Genomic DNA, 17,667 nt, shown 5'->3' on the forward strand with positions numbered 1-17,667 from the left:
TCCTCCCTGCCCCTCCCTTCCCACCTTGTTTTGTCTGGCCCCCTCAGCCTCTGCCCTTCAATCCCCTCTCCTACCCAGCTCCCTCCATCTTTGTCCTCCTCCCTCCTTTTACCATTTTCCCACCCCTTCAGGTGCCCTCCCCCTCCCCCTGTCCTTGAACTTCACCCTCTCTTTCACCCCCACCCTAACCCCACCTCTTCCCCTCACTTCGCCCTCTAAGAGTTGGTACCAAAAGAGGGCAGCTTCCCCAGAGTGCAGGAGCCCCACTGAAGAGCAACTGCCCTCTAGGCAGGCATCTTCCCTCTGATGACTGACAGCTGTCAGAAACCGGCCCTTTAGCCTGCAGGGATGAAGTCATAAAGCCATCAGAATTCCCAGGGACATGACCTGCCTCCCTTATCAAAGGGCACCTGTCCTCCACCTTGTGACCTACTGCCATGCCAAGCAAAGGTCCCCAGGAAGCCACCAAACCAATCCCTAAATGTTCCGATTGTCATAGTTTGCACAGAAACCATAGCTCTTTGGGTGTGGACTGCCTCCTTACAGAATGTGATGCTTGACAGGAAAAATGGACATATTTTTGTGAGTTATAGGTAAATAGGAAACACTTGAATTTTTTAAAAAACCGTCTGAATATTTTTGTAGAATAATTGCTAAAGGTCATAGTCTGAAAGAAAATGACAGTGGTCCTAAGATCTAAAAACCTATCCATTCTGTTAAATGGAAATGAGAGAGGAATGCTGTGTGTATGTCAGGAGAGAAAGGAACCAATGGGAATGAAGCCCTAAGGAGGGCAGCTGGTCACATGAGAGGGAGAGATAGCCAAGAGCAAATAGCTGATGAACGAAGATGAATCCCACACAAAAACCTGCCCGGAAGAAGGAATGTGTTGAAGTGGGCGAGGGAAGGGGGGGGGCGCTGGGACAGGGGAGCAGGAGAGCCCGGGTGCCCTGAACCTCAGGAGAGGATCCCTCCCGAGAGAGGAAAGGGGCCAGGGGTGCAAAGGGGAGAGAAGTGACACTATTTGGCCAGGGTGGAAGAAGCGGGGAGAGGCGGACAGCCAACCGCCTGCTGCGCCCTGGGAGCCGAAGGGAGCTCTCCTCTCGCGGCCTGTCGCTTTCCCAAGGGCTGCGTTGTTCCTCGGCTCTTCTGCTGCCGGCGGGTCTCTGAACGCGGCCCTCCTTCCAGGGAAATCTTGTCCTCCCATGGCATGGAGGGCGCGCAGGCGTTAAGGGCTCCCCCACCCCGAGGAGGCGCCCGTCAGGAGGCAGGGAAAGCGGCCGATCCAGGGCAAGGACGGCGCCTTCCGCACCGGCGCTCAGAGCGCGGATAGCTGGCGTAACCTTGGGGAGCGCCGCCCTGGAGCCGAACCGCGGCCCGTTCTTGCACCGACCGTCGGCCTCTGCCTTGTCTACGGCCCCCTGCCCCAAACGCCCGGCTGGTTGCCCCAGCCCCCGGGCTCCGTTGGGCAACCCCGCCCGGCCTTCCGTTCTTCCTCCCGCCCAGCCACACAACCGGGAGGACATGGGGCAAGTGACGGGCCCGGCCCCGCCGGCAGGCGCCAGCGGAAGCGTTGCGAGCCAGTCCCAGCCTCGGGGCCTGGAGGCGGCGGCTCCTCCCCGCTTTCCCCGGCGGGCCTCGTGACGGGACTCCTTCGCCTGGGCCGCCGCTCCCCCCGCCCCGGCTCGCCTCCCCCCGGCAGCACCGGAGGTTCCCGGCCGAAGGAGGCGGGGGGGCCACGTGCTCGCTCGGCCGGCCAACCCCGGAGGCGGGGCCGGCGTAGCGACGTCCCCTCTGCGTCACGTCCGCCGTGAGGGGCCGAGGCGGGCGCCCGAGCGGGAGGCGGCCTGGCGAGTGGGGCCGGCGGGGCCGGGGCCGGAGGCAGCGGCGATGGGTGAGAGGGCGCGGGGGCCGGCGGGGCAGGGGGTTCGGCGGCGGTTCCTCCCCCGCGGAGGCCCGAGCGGGGGCGGCCGGCTTCCGTGGCGTCGGGCGCCTCCCTGGGTCGGAAGCGTTCGCCGCTGGCCCGGAACCGAAGCCGAAGCCCGCGGGAGGCAGCGGCGGAGAAGCCCCGAGACTCGGCCCGCCTCCTCTCCCCCGCGGGCCTTGCGGCAGGGGCGGCCCCTCTCCTGGCCAGGCCCGCCTGCAGGAGGACGCGGCCCTTCCCCAAGCCGAGGCCCCCGGGCGGCAGCCCTTCAGCCGGGAGAGCGGCGCCCCTGCGGCGGGAGGGGGGCCTGGCGCCTCGCCGAGGGAGGGCGAGCCCCGTCTGCCCGGGGCCTGGCTGGCCGTAAAAGCGGAGGCTCCGGCTGCAGCCGCGGCCTTTGGGGGGCGGGGGGGGAGCCGGAAGCCCTCCGGGGCTCGAAGGCCAGCGGAAACCGGGCCCGGCTGAGCGGAGTGCGGGGCGTCCCCGGCCTTCCCATAAGAGGCGCCGGGGGTGTTGGGGAGCTTCCCGGGCGCTGAGCGGAGGTTCCGCCGGGAGACGGAGAGGCCGAGGGGCGCAGGAGGCGGCGGCGCTGCCCGAGCTGCCTTTGGGGGCGGCGGAAGCGCGGGGAGGGGGAGGGGGGCAGCTGGCGGAGGCCGGGGCGGTTGCAGGCGGGAGAGCGAAGCGGCGGTTCCGAAACCCGAGACCGGCGGAGTCCAAACGTGGCTATTCACCCGGCTGTGGCCTCTGTTCCCCCGCGGCCTCGGGGGTGAGAGACCCCGTGGATGGGGAGGCCCCGGTGTCCTTGGGGCTGAGGGGTGGCCAGGCCAAAGCCGCCCCTCTTCCTGCTTGTCTCTCCTTGGGGCCTTCCAGCCCGGCCCCTGGCAGCCCGGTGTCTCCTTGGAGGCCTCCCGCGATGGGGCGTCCACAGCTCCCAGGGGCAGCTTAGCCCACCTGCTTCTCCTCCTCCTCCTCCTCCTCCTGAGTTCTGGCTTTCGGGGGCTTCAGGCTTTCAGGTCGGCTGCTGCTCTTCTGAAGTTGCCTAGCTTTCTTCTGCTCACCTGGCCTCCCTGCCCACCCTTGCGGTTAGCAAATATAGGGTACCTGAAGTCCCTGAATAATGTCGCAAGATTGAATCTTGGTCGCTTACTACTGGACCAAGATTTACTCTTCCAAGCTTCAGACTCATGCTGGGCAGAAGAGTCCATCTCTGGTCCCGGTGGCCAACCACAATTTGATCTTGCAACTTTGAGTTGAGTTTGCCAAGGCCACACAGTTCACATACAGCTGTAAAACAAGATTGCCTGGAAATGGCCTAGTAAATGAGGTGCATACTTAGAAAACTGATCTTTTGCATCTTGTTCAATATTAAGATGAACAGTAGCAACTGTTGAACATTTTAACATATTGTGTCAAGGTGGTTCAATAGGAATCAATGTTATGTCAGTTGTTCAAGGATTTGATAGCTCAGCAGGACTTTTTCCCTTGCCATCCTAGCATGCGCTTTTGTATATTTGTCAGAACTGTCCCATTGAATTAATGAGGATTTATTCCTTGATAAATGTATTCCTTTATTCCTTCTTGAGCTGAACTATTTGCCCATCTTGCCAGTATACTAGCAAACCAGTATAGATTCATGGCAAAATACAAATAGAAGTGCACCTTCTACATAATGTAAAATGATGTCAGTGTTAGTTTAAGAAGGACTTTTATTAAGAATATGGGGAAAGTTCTTGAGAACAAACAGCACAGTTCTGCTTTTCTTTCTGATGAATATTTTAATCCCAAGGCCATCCAGAATTTTCACCAACTGTGAGTGAAACTTGATCAAAGTGCAGGTTGGCTTGGCTAGTCGGCAGTGTGGCTCTAGGTGGCATTCTGTCATCGGGAAGGCAGCACATTGCAATAATTGTGTATTCAGAGTTTTACTTCCTGATGAAATATGGCTGTTTTTCTTTTGTCCTTGGGAACATGGCTGTTAGCATGACAAAAAACTGAAGCTAAAATCTAACAAGATGAGGCTGCCCCAACCTGTACCGCTTTTCTGGCCAATTAAAAGTAGAAAAAGTAATTTTGCTCTAGTTCAGGCTAACCTAATTAGGGCTCAGAAATTTAGCAAGGTTGGTGATTACTAGGAAACTCCAACAGTAAAGTTTAAAAACGTTTTGTTTGTGAAGTCAGAATCAAATTGAGGGAAAGGATGCTTTAGAGCATCCCCCCTAAGTGCTTCACAATCCGTAGGGCTTGCCCAATCTCAATTGGGCAAGGAAACTTATTCAGTACACAACATCTGCTTTTGCCGGTGTCGGAACTTAGTGAATCTCGGTTGATTCCAAAAGCAAACTGAATCCGGTCTGGTTAGTCCTTGTGAGGGACCAGGTGGGAACTCCAGGGCCATTGGCAACCAGGGAAGTAGACGGTGACGAAACTGTATGAAGGCAGACCCCAAGGGTCCAGCGTGACTTGAAGAAGTCTTTGTCTTTACGGCCCAGCCATTGTTTGCATTGCTGACAGATGCGTTTGGGCCGGACTCTGTCCTGGACTTGATGAAAGCCCTTGGCTCAGTCGGGAACCTTGCTCTGGCAGGAGACCTTTGCAGGGAAGCTTCCTGTACAGAGTCAAAAGCTTCCAAGTCAAAAGTGGCAGCAAGAGAAAGGTACCCTTAGCCGGTCTGCCCCCATCCAGAGTCCTCCAGCACGAACTATTTCCTGCAATCATGACCAAGCCAGGTCAGAAGTAAACAAGGTGTGGACTGTTTTTTCCAATCAAGTGAAGGCTAAGAAGAAACAAGACAAGTGTGAGTTCCAGATCAGTAGCAAAATCAGCTTTGCATCTTGTCTGTGGGCCATATGAAGTGCAACAAAGAAAATGTTTGAATTTATATATTAGGCACAGCCGGACCCAGAGCAAAGATCAGAACTTGGAGAATATCTGGCAAACATTGGATTCATTGCTGTCTTGTGCAGGCATTTGTCTATAACTCGGCTGGGTGTTTTTTGTATGCAAAGAATTACATTCAGAGATTAGAACAGCTAAGACAGTTACAGTCTTATGCCTCATTGTGGTGGTGGTGGTGTACCACGTGAGACTTGAGAAGAAGCTGTCCAAAGCGCCACAACCTGAACTCCTGCCTTGGGTGCCCTTGCTCCGCTGCCCTTGGTGACTTTAGTAATCAAATATGCTCCTCCCTGCGAGTTCTTGTGTTTCGCTAGGCCTCAAAAACGGGACTGTATTCAATTGAGTATCCTTAGGATGGTGATCTTTGTGCTTTAGGGTTCATTGTGCATGTGTGTGCCTGTCTATCGCTTGTCTGCAGGTGAAGCTCTTGTGCTCTGCCTGACACATGTTTTTTGCCACAATGAACTCCTTAGAAGAGACACACAGGCAAATGTGTGGACATGTGGACCCCATTCTTTTTGTGCACCAGTGATCGTAGGCTGGCAAATGAGCCTCTCAGGCTGCCCTGTGTTCCCTCAACGCCAAAGCATTCCTTGACTTTCTCCCCGGGAGTCTTTGGTAGGGAGACTGGCAGGGTCTTCCATGAGCTCATTGCCCTCTTTGTTGCAGTATTGCACCCTTTAGGAGATTCCTTCAGCCCCTTGCCACTAGGGTGGCTCTCCCCAGCTTCTGTTGGCTGTAGCAGCATCAGTGGCAGCTGGCGTTTCAAACCTGCCGATCAGTGGAGACCAGCTGAAATCTCCAAAGCAGGAGGAGTTCACCAGCTCCACACATCAAATGGCTTTAGTAGTGTGAAAACCTCTTTTACTTATTTCCCCTGCTGCTCTTGGTGCTTCTGCAGTGGGTGGGCAGCACTTGAATCAGTTCACAGCCACTTTGCTAGCATCCTTGGAGCACATTGAGGGGAGGGGGTCCTCCTGCAGCGGGTCCTTCCTAGGTTTCTCTCTCTGGGGGCTCTCTGGTTGCTTGCAGCAGCTCTTCCCCCAAGGTCATCCACAAGCAAGAAATCTATGAGCTGTTTCTGTGTGGTAAAAAAAGGCAACTGATAGGAAAGCTCCTTTGAGAAAGTGAATTGGGCTTAAAGCAGCGCCTGCCTTTCTTTTGCAGAACTCCGAATGAAGCGACGAACCTCCGAGAGAGGTGGTGGGGAAACATCAGCCAAGGTCCTCTGCCCAGGGATTTCCAGCAGCAACACCAAAAGGGCTGGGCCTTTCATTCTTGGTGAGTAAAAGTGATAGTTGCCCCCAGGGGATGCTGCCCCCCCCGCCCCCCATTCAATGCTGTCAGATCATCAGACATGCAGATCGATTCCTTTGCCTGATGAGCTCTGCCATAAAGCAGGATGAAATTCCTGGTCCCTGAGAGACAATATATCCAGCCAGGCTGCAACCCTGCAGGACTCCTAAAAGGTATCCCAGCCTTCTTTCATCACCAGGTGGCAGGAGGATCGGAGCCGAGACACAATCCTGTCTCAGCATTTGCAAATAAAGGTTTTGAGTCCCTTCCTGCTGTGGTCACTGCTGGGTGGCATAATTGTCCCTAGCACCCCAGGGCAGTTAGCTCATCTTGAGTGGCCCTTTCCCAGAAAAGAGGGCAACGCCTCCAGTGTTCACCCTGGGGTTTGTGTGTGACCCTTCTGGCTTCAGCTCCAGGGCAGGTGGCCACAGCATTCTCCTGCTCTTGCGCTGAGCTGGGGAGGACGTGTGAGGGCCACCTCCCTTTCCGCTTCCTATTGGCCATCTCTGTGACTTAAGGAGAAAGACCTCTTGTTGGGCACAGGGGGAGCTTCTAGACGTTCTGTTTTTATGTTCCCAGGCCCGCGTTTGGGCAACTCCCCAGTGCCTAGCATTGTTCAGTGCTTGGCAAGAAAAGATGGGACAGACGACTTCTATCAGCTGAAGGTAAGAAGCAACTTAGAAAAGTAGGTCCCCCAAAATAACTGACATGAAAGAGAGGCACGGTGTTTAAACCCTAAAGATCTGCTGAACTGCAGAATCTTTAAAAGTGGGATCGAATGCACCTCTGGTGGTGCAGACAAATTCTGCCCACAGCCAGGGGGTAGAACCTAACAGCGCTCCAGGTTGACTCAGCCTTCCAACCTTCTGAAGTCTGTAAAACGAAGACCAAATTGTTGGGGGGAATATGCAAGGAATGCTTCAACACTGTAAACCACCCAGAGAATGCTGTGAAGTGCTATGGGGTGGTATATAAACCTAAGTGCTACTGCTAAATAACAATAGCACTTAGCCTTATGTACTGCTTTACAGGGCTGTACAGCCATCTCTGGGAGATGTACAGAGTCAGCGTATTGCCCCAACAATCTGGGTCCTCCTCCAAATGCTGTTTTAGAAGAATGGAGTGGGATAGGCATGGCCTAGTCAATCTTCGATGGAAATTTAGTTGCTGTGGGGGCACCACAGCCAAAACTTCGGTGGTTCCCCTCAAGTGATAGGAGGGATGCCTTCTTCAGCTGTCCAGTCCCCAAAGCCACAGCAGCCCCTTTTAGGTGGGGATGCTTTCCCAGAGGGCTCAGGTAGAGAGAGGCCTTTCTGACACCTTCACTGAGTTGCTTGCTGCTGCCGAGGCTGGGAGTGATAATGATAAAAGAGGTTAAGATGTGAAAACTGTTACCTGCCCTAGAACCATTAACCCCCAAATCGGTGCTCTGGGCACAGCAACTGGGGCAGAGGAGGAGTGCTGGGGAAAGGTGTGCCCTCTTTGTTAGAGCCTCTTTTATTTATGATGTCAGCTTGGCGTGCCAAGGTCCTCTGTGCCCTGCTGTGATTTTGTGTGCATTGCACTTGAGATTGGCACTTTCTGGCTTTTCTGCAAAAAAGGTACTGTCTTGAGCTGCTCTTCCTTTTTCTTACTCACAAAGATCCTCACCTTGGAGGACAAGAGGGACCATGGCACAGAAACCCAAGAGGAACGCCAGGGCAAAATGCTGCTGCATACAGAGTTCTCCCTCCTCTCTCTCCTGCACAATCAGGATGGGGTGGTCCATCATCACGGCCTTTTCCAGGTAGGAGCTGGAGTGCACGGCTTCCTGGCCTCCTAGCACTGATCGGGTGCAGCCTCAAGAGGCCTGTTTTCTTAATCCTTCAAATGGCGCAACCCAAGTTCATTGGTTTTGGGGACGCTGTGGTGTTGATGTCATGTGGTGCTTGCAGGGGCGGCCACAGTCCCAGTCCAGCTCCTCTGCCTGAGTCTGTTAGGCTCCGCCCATCAAATGCCCCTCTGTGCCACTTTAATCACAATTGCCTGAGCAAGGTGAAGGGCTGCCCCCCTTTGGCAAGGCTACGGCTTGCTGGGAAGAATTGTGCACTTCTGGTAAGACAAAATATCTCTGCACCCACCCACGCCTTTCCGAAATCTCTGAGGATTTCCTTCATGGCTGTGAAGAGCCGTCATTTTGCACGGGTGCAAAGCCCGCACTACAGCACGGAATGGGCTTGTGTTTAATCAGTGGGTGGGGCCGGGGTCTCCCTGCTCAATTAACGCTGGTCCCTGTGACTTGGGACATTGCAGGACCGAACCTGCGAGCTGGTGGAAGATCTGGAGTCCAGCCGGATGGTCCGGAAAATGAAGAAACGCATCTGCTTGGTGCTGGACTGCCTCTGCGCCCACGACTTCAGTGACAAGACCGCTGAGCTCATCAACCTCCAGCACTACGTCATCAAAGAGAAGCGGCTTAGTGAACGGGAGACGGTTGTGATCTTCTACGACGTTGTGCGGGTGGTGGAAGCCTTGCACAAGGTACCCTGTTTCTGCGCTTATTCTGCAGCGTGGTAGCTGCTGGGTTATGGAGTGCACACTGGCCCCAGAATCTGGCACGGCTGGAAGAAGGTTGCGGTCGGGACAGCAACCCTCCATGTTACTGAGCGCCGTTTCTGACCTGCCTCCTGGGCAGGAGCAAAAGGATGGAAGCTGGAGCTGAGCCGGACGCTTCTCTTGGGGGATTCCATCGCCCGCCTCGCTTGGCTCTTCTGCCTTGGGCAGGATCGCCTCCGCTGCTCTAATTGCAGGATTGTTTTATTTTTTCAGGAGAACATTGTGCACAGAGACTTGAAACTGGGGAACATGGTGCTAAACAAAAGGTGTGTTCCTTCTGCAAATTGCTCGACCATGGGATGCTTGTCCTTTGGACACAGCTGGGCAAGTGGGTAGCAGGGCAGGTGGCATCTCTCCTGTGCACCCCTCTTCTTGTTCTCTGGTGGGCAAAAGTCCAAGAATGGGTGACGCTTCCATCGGGTGCAGCTGGAAGTACCGGAAGAGTCAGTCAGCTCCCCAGTCAGGAATTGGGAGGTTGGCCCTGCCATTGCTCTGAGCGACTCTGCAGCTTGTCCTCGATGCGGGTAGACAGAAAGGTTTTTCCAGTCATTGGCCAATAAAAGTAAAGCCAACGGCACAAAACTAGCCCTTAACGACAAGAAACTATTAGCAACCATTTGAGGGCGATGGCCTTTGGTGTGGCTACTCTGCCAGTCACCAGGGAGACCAGTCTAGCTGGTCTTCCTTATGCCCAGACAGATCGAGGGATGTCCCTGGGCAGCAGCTTTTGTGCATCCTCCTAAAAGCAGCCTTTTAAGGGTTCTGCAGCAGCCCCTCGGGACTCTCCTCATTCCCACGTGGGGAAAGCACCCAAAGTTCTTTCAAGGCTGTGGGTGGAAAGAACTGGTCCAGCCTCCAGCCAGAGTGTGAACAGTCCTGAATGCGTGCAGCTCTTTGGCCTTGGAAAGGAGGCCGAGTGGGCTCAGTTGAGGCTTCCAAGAGGCTGCTGGGAAGTTAGAAGCTCTTTCTTAGCCACGTGTGAGGAAGCAGAGCCCCAAAGCTCTCCGTTCTGGGGAGGCTCTTTGTTCCAGCCTCAGAAAGGGAAACTTACTCAATTCAGGCAAACTTGCTTTGGCTTCTGCCACCTTCAGCATTTTCTAACCTCACTTTTCGGACCCATATTTTGGCCATGTTCGGGTCAACTTGCTGCAGTGTGTTCTGTGAGAAAGCTGTTTGGAAGAGGTAGCTGCTGAGTGTTTGACCGGGACTCCTCGGTTTGACCATACCGAGCCGTTGATGGCTTCTGGAGCTGCCAAGTAGTTTGAGGTCAGGGAGCCTGAAGGGCTGCTCCTTCCCTGGGAGCTGAGTTGTGGTTTATTCCATGCACTTACCCGGATAAGGGATGGATCCTGAGAAAACTGGACCTCATGCCTGCTTCTGGGCACCTCAGTCTAAAGCCACATGGACAAAGTTGGTCAGCATGTTCAGAGAATGGGGACCAAAATGAAGGCGGGAATGGAAAGTCCTCTCAGGAAGGATGGAAGCAGCTGGCCGTGTTTAGCTTGCAGGGGGAAAGGATGAGGGGAAGCCTGCTACTGAACGCAGGCAGGAGAAGGAGCAGGAGGCAGACCGCTCTTGCTATTTCTTATTTTCTTATTTTATTTTATTAGATTTGTATTGCTGCCTGTTCACCATAAAATCAAATGAATTGATATAGTAAAATCACCCCCAGTGAGTGCAGATCACCCAAGCCATTTGGTGGGCTCCATCCCGCGCTGGGTTCCCCAGGCCTGCTGGCAGAACCGGGTCTTCGGGAAGAGAGTCGGTGTGGGGTCCAGTCCCTTCTTCTGTTGCTGTGGGAGCAAGGCCAGCGCCAACGGGTTGAGCCTGCAGGAAAGGAAGTGCAGCTTGGACTTCAGGGGCAAAGAGCCCTCGGTTGGCCTTCCCTGGAGGTCTTCGGTCAGTCTGGGCAGTGGCAGTCGACTGCGATCTGCAGTGGATCCTGCACTGAGCACAAGATTGGGCCGGCCTCTGCAATCTCTTCCAACTCTATGATTCCATGGAAAGGCAGCCCATGAAATTTGGAATCTCTTTGTGGCTGAATTCATAAACAGTCTTGAATGGCAGAAGTTTGGTTTGGCTGCCTTCTCTCTCCTCTTTCCTCTGCAGTAATTATGCTTTTTTCTTGGCTTTATAATCCTGGGGTAGATAGAAGGGAATATAAAATAACAATTTAGCTATTGCTTGGCAAATTTCCCTTGTTCTGCTTTATAGGAGATCCATCTTAATTCTATACTTGTCTGAGCTGGAAGTTTCTTTCCTTTTTAAGCAAATGTTAATTGAGATAAAACACCAAAAGATCTGTTCTTCTATGAAGTCTTCCAATTTAATTCTGCTTTTAATCCAGGAATTAAATTGATGGTCTTTCTCTGGAAGAATCCTTTTTAAAAGGTGCTGCATTTCTATGACAGCAATTCCTTTTCTATTCCTGTTCCTTTTCTACGGTTCTGAGGATTCTGGCAATTTTTACCCAGTGGTGTGAAATAGAAACAAATGTAGGCCCGCACTGCTTGTTACCGCAGGTATGAGGGCTGATGGCAGTGGGGATTCTGGGGCGATGTTAGCCCACCCTCTTTTTCCCCCAATGCAGCACCCTGGATTCTCTTCTGCTACCCCCACCCCCCCTACAGGCTCTTGACAGCTCCAGGGAGGAGCCCTGAGGCTGAAGGACTGGATCAAACCCAAAAGAGACACACAAAGCTTTTGGGCAGTCCTGGTTCTCCAGAGCCTTACAAGTCCTTTTGTGGTCACAATGCATAGCCCTGGAGGCTGTTTAAATTTGGATCTAATCAGTGAGCCAGTCAGGATCATCTGTCGTGAGAGCTGACTGGGGGCTCTTCTCTTGGGACTCTGCTTACATATCGTAAAATCATAGAATTGTAGAGTTGGAAGGGACCACAAGGATCACCTGCTCCAACCCTCTGCAGTGTACAAAGAGATCAGTGACGCCAACTGTCGGAGTTGGCTATCCAACCTCTTAAAAGACTCCAGAGACTCAAAACCCATAACCTGCCTCAGTTGATTGTTCTGTTGTTGTCCGTGTGTTAACATATATTTCAATGAAATCTAGGTAACTGCAGCTTATAGCAGCAGCTTTTGACTTCGTTTTGGTGGTCATGGAAAACCCTTGATAACTACCCTCTCTGTGGCACACGCGCGCGCGCGCGCACACACACACACACACACACACACAGGCACACCTGAACGTAGCTACCACGTCTTCCCTGGGCGACCACCCCACGTTCCTTCCGCTTGTCCTCGTGGGGCAGCAAATTTTGGGATCTCGCATCGCTTCCGTTGCAGCCCCTGGATCCTCTCTGCTTCCTCTTCTAATGCTGTCTTTGCTTCAGGACCCACCGAATCACCATCACCAACTTCTGTCTTGGGAAGCACTTGGTGAGTGAGGATGACCTGCTGAAGGACCAACGGGGCAGCCCCGCCTACATTAGTCCCGACGTCCTTAGCGGTAAGTAGCCTCCCTTCCCCCGAGGGCTCCCGTTGCCTTGCGACGTTGCCGTCTCCCCTCTTTCCCCTTTTCTGAGCCCAGGGGCTCTTCCCCCGCCCAGCACAGCAGTGGAGGGACTTTCAGACCTATTTCCAGCTTGCTCCAGGCGGAGCCCCCATGGTTCTGAGACCTCTTTGCCTTGGCTGGCTGGCTGGCGGATGCAAAAGAGACTCTGCTGGTTGAGGGGGGAGCTGGCCACCTTATCTCCCTCCCACCCCCGGGCAGAAAGGCCGTGAGCTCAGCCGGCAGGGTCCTGCTCCTCGGTGGGCCATGCTAGCCTGCGGATGCCTCCTCTGCCCTGCAGGTCGGCCCTACCGTGGGAAGCCCAGTGACATGTGGGCACTGGGAGTGGTCCTCTTCACCATGCTCTACGGGCAGTTCCCCTTCTACGACAGCATCCCTCAGGAGCTCTTCCGCAAGATCAAGGCTGCCGAGTACGCCATCCCAGAGTGAGTGAAAGTGGCCCTCGGCCTTCCCGCCCGCCCTGAGCCGCCCTGCTTCCTGGCCATCCCTCTAGCTCTCCCCTGTTCTCCAGCAGGGACGGGCGGGTGTCCGAGAACACCGTCTGCTTGATCCGGAAGCTGCTGGTCCTGGATCCCCAGCAGCGCCTGGCAGCCTCGGAAGTACTTGAATCCCTCAGCTCCATCATCGCCTCCTGGTGAGGGGGGGAGGGGGGTGTGAGGGAGGGGCCGCTGGGGAGAGGAGGTTTCTTGGGGTGGCTCTGCCAGACAGAGGGGGGTTGGGCTGGGCTGCCCTTCTCCGCCCGTCCAAAGGGGACTGTTTGAAGGGGAGCAGCTTCCGGGCTCTCCGTGTTCGACAGGCCACGTTGGTAGCACCTTGGTTTTGCCTTTTCCGGCCCCCTCGCTTGAGCCGCTGCCTTTGCCTAGGCTGGGCGGGAGAACCAGGAGGTCTCCACTCGGGCTCTCCAACCAGGGAGCCGGAGGAGATTCAGTTCTAGGCGCATGGGTTGTTGGGGAGGAGAGAGGAGAGAGGCAGCGGTTGGAGTCATGGTGCCAAGCTGGCCAGCTCTGGGCTCTTTTTTGCCCGTCTTTGGCTTGCTCTGGTGAGGGCATCATCCCAGGCGCTGCCCCTGTCCTCCCTCCCTCCTTACCCCGAGGGAGAAGCACCTGGGACCAGAACCTGCGCTCTGCTGTGCGCCGTGACGCCCCCTGCCTGGGCTGGGCCACCCCTGGGAGTCCAGTGGCCGCTGCCTCCTCTCCCCTCGCAGGAGCCTTTGCCCTGCTGACCAGCAAGCCTTTGTCCCCGCAGGCAGTCCCTGTCCTCCCTCAGGGGGCCCTTGCAGGTGGTGCCTGACGTCGACGACCAGGTGGCCAGCCCAGAGCAGGCGCACGAGGTAAGGTCTGCCCCCCCCCCCCCCCCCCCCCAGCCTGGAGAGGCCTCCTCCGTGGAGGCCCCCAGAGGGAGCCTCAGCCCAGCCGCCGTTGCTGGTCCCAGCCCTTCCTCAGGGCCTCTGCCTGCCAGGAGAGGGACGAAGGCCTGCGAAGACCCTCCCGCTCAGCTGCTGGCAGGCCTGTATCTACAGGTGGTCCTCAACTTACAACCTCCTCCTCACAAAGTCCTCATTTAAGGACCATTTGAAGTTTCACACATGTGACCGTGACTGACAGGTGCTTGGCAACTGACGCATCGTTGTGAGGGCTGCAGTGTTCCGGAGTCATTTTGCAACCTTCTAGCAAGCAAGGCCAATGGAGAACCCAAATCCATTAACTGCCATGTTACTAATTTAACAACTGCAGTAATTTGCTTAACAAACGTGGCAAGAAAAGTCGTAAAATAGGACAAGTTCACTTAGCAAGTTTTTTCACCCAATGATATTATGTTTTGGGCTCCATTGTGGTTGTAAGTTGGGAACTGCCTGTGTTGCTGGCCCAGCTCCCCTCATGGGCTCCTCCCTCTGTTTCTCTGACATGCAGTCAATGCAAACTGGCCCCTGCTGCTGCCAGGGTATCTGGGGCGTGGAAGCACCTGGGGCATGCAGGTGCCTGCTGAAGGCTACCTGTCGGACTGCCCGCCCTGCTGCTTGCGGAGGCTGGGGCTCGGGGGACCCAGGAGGCAGCAGAGGCCAACGGCGTTGGTCTCCTGGGGGCAAAAGGCCCTATAGGCTTTGTCCTCCCTGCAGGCAAAGGTGGCCGAGGAGTGTTCCCAGTACGAGTTTGAGAACTACATGAGGCAGCAGCTGCTGCTGGCAGAGGAGAAGAACACGCTTCACGAGGCAAAGACTTTCCTGCAAAAGCGGCAGTTTGGCAGCGTCCCTCCCGTGAGGCGCCTTGGCCACGACGCCCAGCCCATGAGCGCCCTGGACGCCGCCGTCCTCGCACAGCGCTACCTTCGGAAGTAGCTCCCACGGGAGGCAGGAGTCGCGCTCCACCCGCCCAGCCTGGCACAAGAGTCGGGGCCGGGCCTGGGTGCCAAGCGATGTAGCAGTCTTCCCTGTGTGCTGGGGGGGCCTTGCTTGCCGGGGCGGCCCCAAGAGGATGCGTGGAAGACACCTGGCTGGGACCAGGACCTGAACTCCCATCGTGGGCAGTAGCCTGCTTTTACAAAGTGGGACTCTGCAATCTACCTCTCTGCCTCTTCTCCCCACACTGTTCTCTGGACTGAAAGGTGGAGCGGTTTGGCAAAGGTGGTCCCAGCAGGCTCCGTTCCTCACACAAACTCTGGAAAGCAGGTGGGCTGCCTTTCCCTCCCTACGGTTTGAATAAGCTTCATCGTCCCCTGCCCCCATTGTCCTTTGCCCAGGGTTTCCAAAAGGGAACTCTTTCTGAAGCCCATTTCTGTCCGATGCCCTGGGTTCTGTTTTCAGCTTAAGCCCCAGGTTGAATTAATTTGTGCAAGCATTAATTTTGGGACGCCAGTGTGATTACAGCCTTGCAAAACGTCTCATCTTTACTCTGAGCTTGTTGAACGGGGAAATGTTGCTTGCAGGTTCCAGCCAGCGGAAGTTTCAGCCCAGAGCTGTTTAAAATGTAGCTTTTCTGGAGACCAAAGTCTCCAAGCCACCTAATTATTTTGGATCTCCTGGGTGTTCTGTTTTGGTTTTTTCTAATGGTAGCTTTTGAAAAGTGCAGTAATGTTGCATTAATTCTGTTTTTATCTCTTGCCCCATTAAGCACGGAGGCATGTTTGAAGGGATAAATTTGTGATAATGTGAAATGGGGGAGTTGTCCCTTCCTTCTTCCTCCTACTCCCCCCGCCCCCCCACTACAGACCTCACTTCAGTTCCCTGCCCCCACCTGCGCTCTTGGCATGCTCCCATCCTTGTCTCTGGCCACAGCACTTGCCTGTAGGCAGAGGTTGGGGAGAGGGGTTGTCCATTGCTCCAGGCTAGGCTCCAGGCTGTGTGATGCCTGAGCCACCGGGGGGGGGGGGGTTGGACTGGATGCCTTTCTTGCCAGATAAGTCCTGCACAGCATCCCGTGGAGATGATTCTGTTGCAGAGTCTCCCGTTTCCTTTTCTCCTCCATCATCAATTCATTTCCCAGCAATGTGGGCTCCCCAGTGTCGTGCTGCCCTTTGGAAGACCTGGAGGCTGGTAGCCTGGAGCAAGCCCCCGTCAGGTGGGGGAGGGGTAGGGGGAGCAGAGAAACCCTTTGGTAGCAGTAGAAAGCGATTCCCCAAAGGTGAGCGTGTTGGCATGATTGAAGCAGGACAAGCAGATCTCTGATTCTGTTGCCCGGGAGGAGGAAACACAGTTCCAAAAAGGTCTGGAAATCTGGTGGAATCCAGAGGAAGCTTAGCTTGTCAATTGGAACTGCTGCACAGGACCCGAGTGCGGCTATCGTGGTCAGTCTCTGGAAACCGGCCTAGGAGCCTGCTAGGTGGCCCCCTCCCCGCCACCCCCCCCTTCTCTCTCCGGGCCATCGAGCAGGGTCCTTCCCCAGCAGCCTTGCCCAGGGATGGCAGCAGAGGCCAGGGCAGCGGCAGCCTTGGTTGGGCACTTGGCCTTTGAGCTGTTTTTCCACAGCCTTCCCTTCTCCTGGGGAGTCCTGCTGCCCAGGAGTCCTGAGCATGATTCTCAAGTGTGAGAGAGGCGCTTCTGATAGAGATGTGGGAGGCCTACAGAGTCCTGTGGGAACGCGCTCTCTGCAGGGATGTGCGCTTAGGACGGAGCCCTTGGAGGCCTCCCCTGCAGCGCAGTCTGCTTTAAGTTCCACCCCGTAGGAATGTCGGAAGCAGAAGCGGCCAGGGGAAGGGGGGGCAGCTTCCTGCCCTCCAGAAGGGGGGTGATCGGGGGTCTTCCCAGGAGAGCGGCAGGAGGCGCCTCCCAAATCCTTGGAATGCAAGTTCATAGCTCTGCCCTCTTCCCACCTTTAATTTTTTCACCATTCCCCAAGATAGTTAATAATACGTCTGAATGGTCTGGTCCTTCTCCCATCCTTGACCCAAATAGCAATACTCCATTGATTTGGGTGTTCCACCATCTGTTGCAATAAAAAGCTGACTGGAAAGAGATGGAAAAGGACCCTGGGTGGGGTGAGGCCTGGAAAGGGATGTTGTGAGCTGCTGGATTGGCTTGGGGAGATGTCATATTGGGTGAGACACCATAGACAAAATTCCTATTGTAAAAAACTTGTGAAGAACATTTGTATAGAGACCTATTTTTGTATTACACCCACCTAATTCAGCATGCCAGCAATAAAATTTCATAAGGTAGACTTCGAGCACTTAGAAGTCTGGTTATTATTATTCCCAATGGTTCCCCCACCACTCGCCTTCCAGGATGCAATATGGAAAACTCAAGTTCTTTCATAAGAGCTTTTCACTCATCTCTGTCCATAGCTTTTCCTGGCCTGTGTCTCTGGGGAGGTGCAGGTAGCAACACCACGTATCTCAAAAGCCCTTGGAGGGGAGGCAGCACCAACGCCTTGCCCTAAATGCAAGCAAATCATTCTGGAATATCTGGGCATGGAAATGTGTTCCAATTATGAAGATCAGTGTTGAACGGCAGAGAGATTCTCATTAAAGGACCTCGCTTGTGCTTCACCGTTGTAGGACCATCAGCAGGTTGATGATACCCAATGATATATTTCCACCCCTAGCCAGACAGTGGTTACTGTGCCAATGCTGGCCGAGTGCCTGGAAGCTGCACACGAGGAACCTTGGCAAACAGAGATGCTTTTTTTGGGGGGGGGGGAGGCTCCCTGGACCAGATGATTACCTTTAACTCTGGAGGGGGTGGTTCTCCCCCAGATTGAGTTAGTGAATGATTTAGTGGTCCCCACAGCTTGTGCTCAAGGAGGCAGCTAGCCTTTCTCCCAAGTGCCGAGACAGAATGAGGTGGCTGCATGTTGGAAGCTTAACAGTGCCAGTTTTTTGTTTTTAAAGTGTATGCCTTTTAATAGTTTAATAGTTTTTTTTAAGCTTGCATGCCAACCATCTCGCCATCTCTGTGGCTTCCATCCAAATAAAATGCACTATAAAACATTGAAACAAT

At 54.7% G+C, this 17,667-nt stretch overlaps 1 protein-coding gene across 9 annotated transcripts; it reads left to right on the forward strand.

Moving 5' to 3' along the window:
• The first annotated feature begins 1,557 nt into the window (after positions 1 to 1,557).
• Positions 1,558 to 16,894, forward strand: STK40 (serine/threonine kinase 40). Of its 9 annotated transcripts, none has more exons than XM_087939480.1 (12): positions 1,804 to 1,894; positions 2,905 to 3,245; positions 5,984 to 6,097; positions 6,692 to 6,777; positions 7,755 to 7,898; positions 8,405 to 8,632; positions 8,921 to 8,973; positions 12,058 to 12,173; positions 12,517 to 12,661; positions 12,730 to 12,870; positions 13,482 to 13,566; positions 14,353 to 16,894. In XM_087939480.1, exons 3-12 carry the CDS (start codon positions 5,992 to 5,994, stop codon positions 14,569 to 14,571), a joined length of 1,323 nt encoding a protein of 440 aa, XP_087795606.1. In that variant the 5' UTR covers positions 1,804 to 1,894; positions 2,905 to 3,245; positions 5,984 to 5,991; the 3' UTR covers positions 14,572 to 16,894. The 9 variants fall into 9 exon arrangements, with proteins under 9 accessions (XP_026558562.1, XP_026558559.1, XP_026558561.1 ...); XM_087939481.1 differs by having other exon boundaries at positions 12,748 to 12,870; XM_087939482.1 differs by having other exon boundaries at positions 1,811 to 1,894; positions 12,751 to 12,870.
• Positions 16,895 to 17,667: the final 773 nt, after the last annotated feature.

This window comes from Pseudonaja textilis, chromosome 10, assembly GCF_049901715.1.
Source record: "Pseudonaja textilis isolate UNSWEBS1 chromosome 10, rPseTex1.2, whole genome shotgun sequence".
Lineage (NCBI taxonomy): Eukaryota > Metazoa > Chordata > Lepidosauria > Squamata > Elapidae > Pseudonaja > Pseudonaja textilis.

Bases quoted from the DNA above. Each gene is read 5' to 3' on its own strand.
- STK40 (XM_026702774.2), top strand. The intron at 6,778-7,754 runs GTAAGAAGCAAC...TTACTCACAAAG, and splicing joins ACGACTTCTATCAGCTGAAG to ATCCTCACCTTGGAGGACAA. The intron at 8,633-8,920 runs GTACCCTGTTTC...TTATTTTTTCAG, and splicing joins TGGTGGAAGCCTTGCACAAG to GAGAACATTGTGCACAGAGA.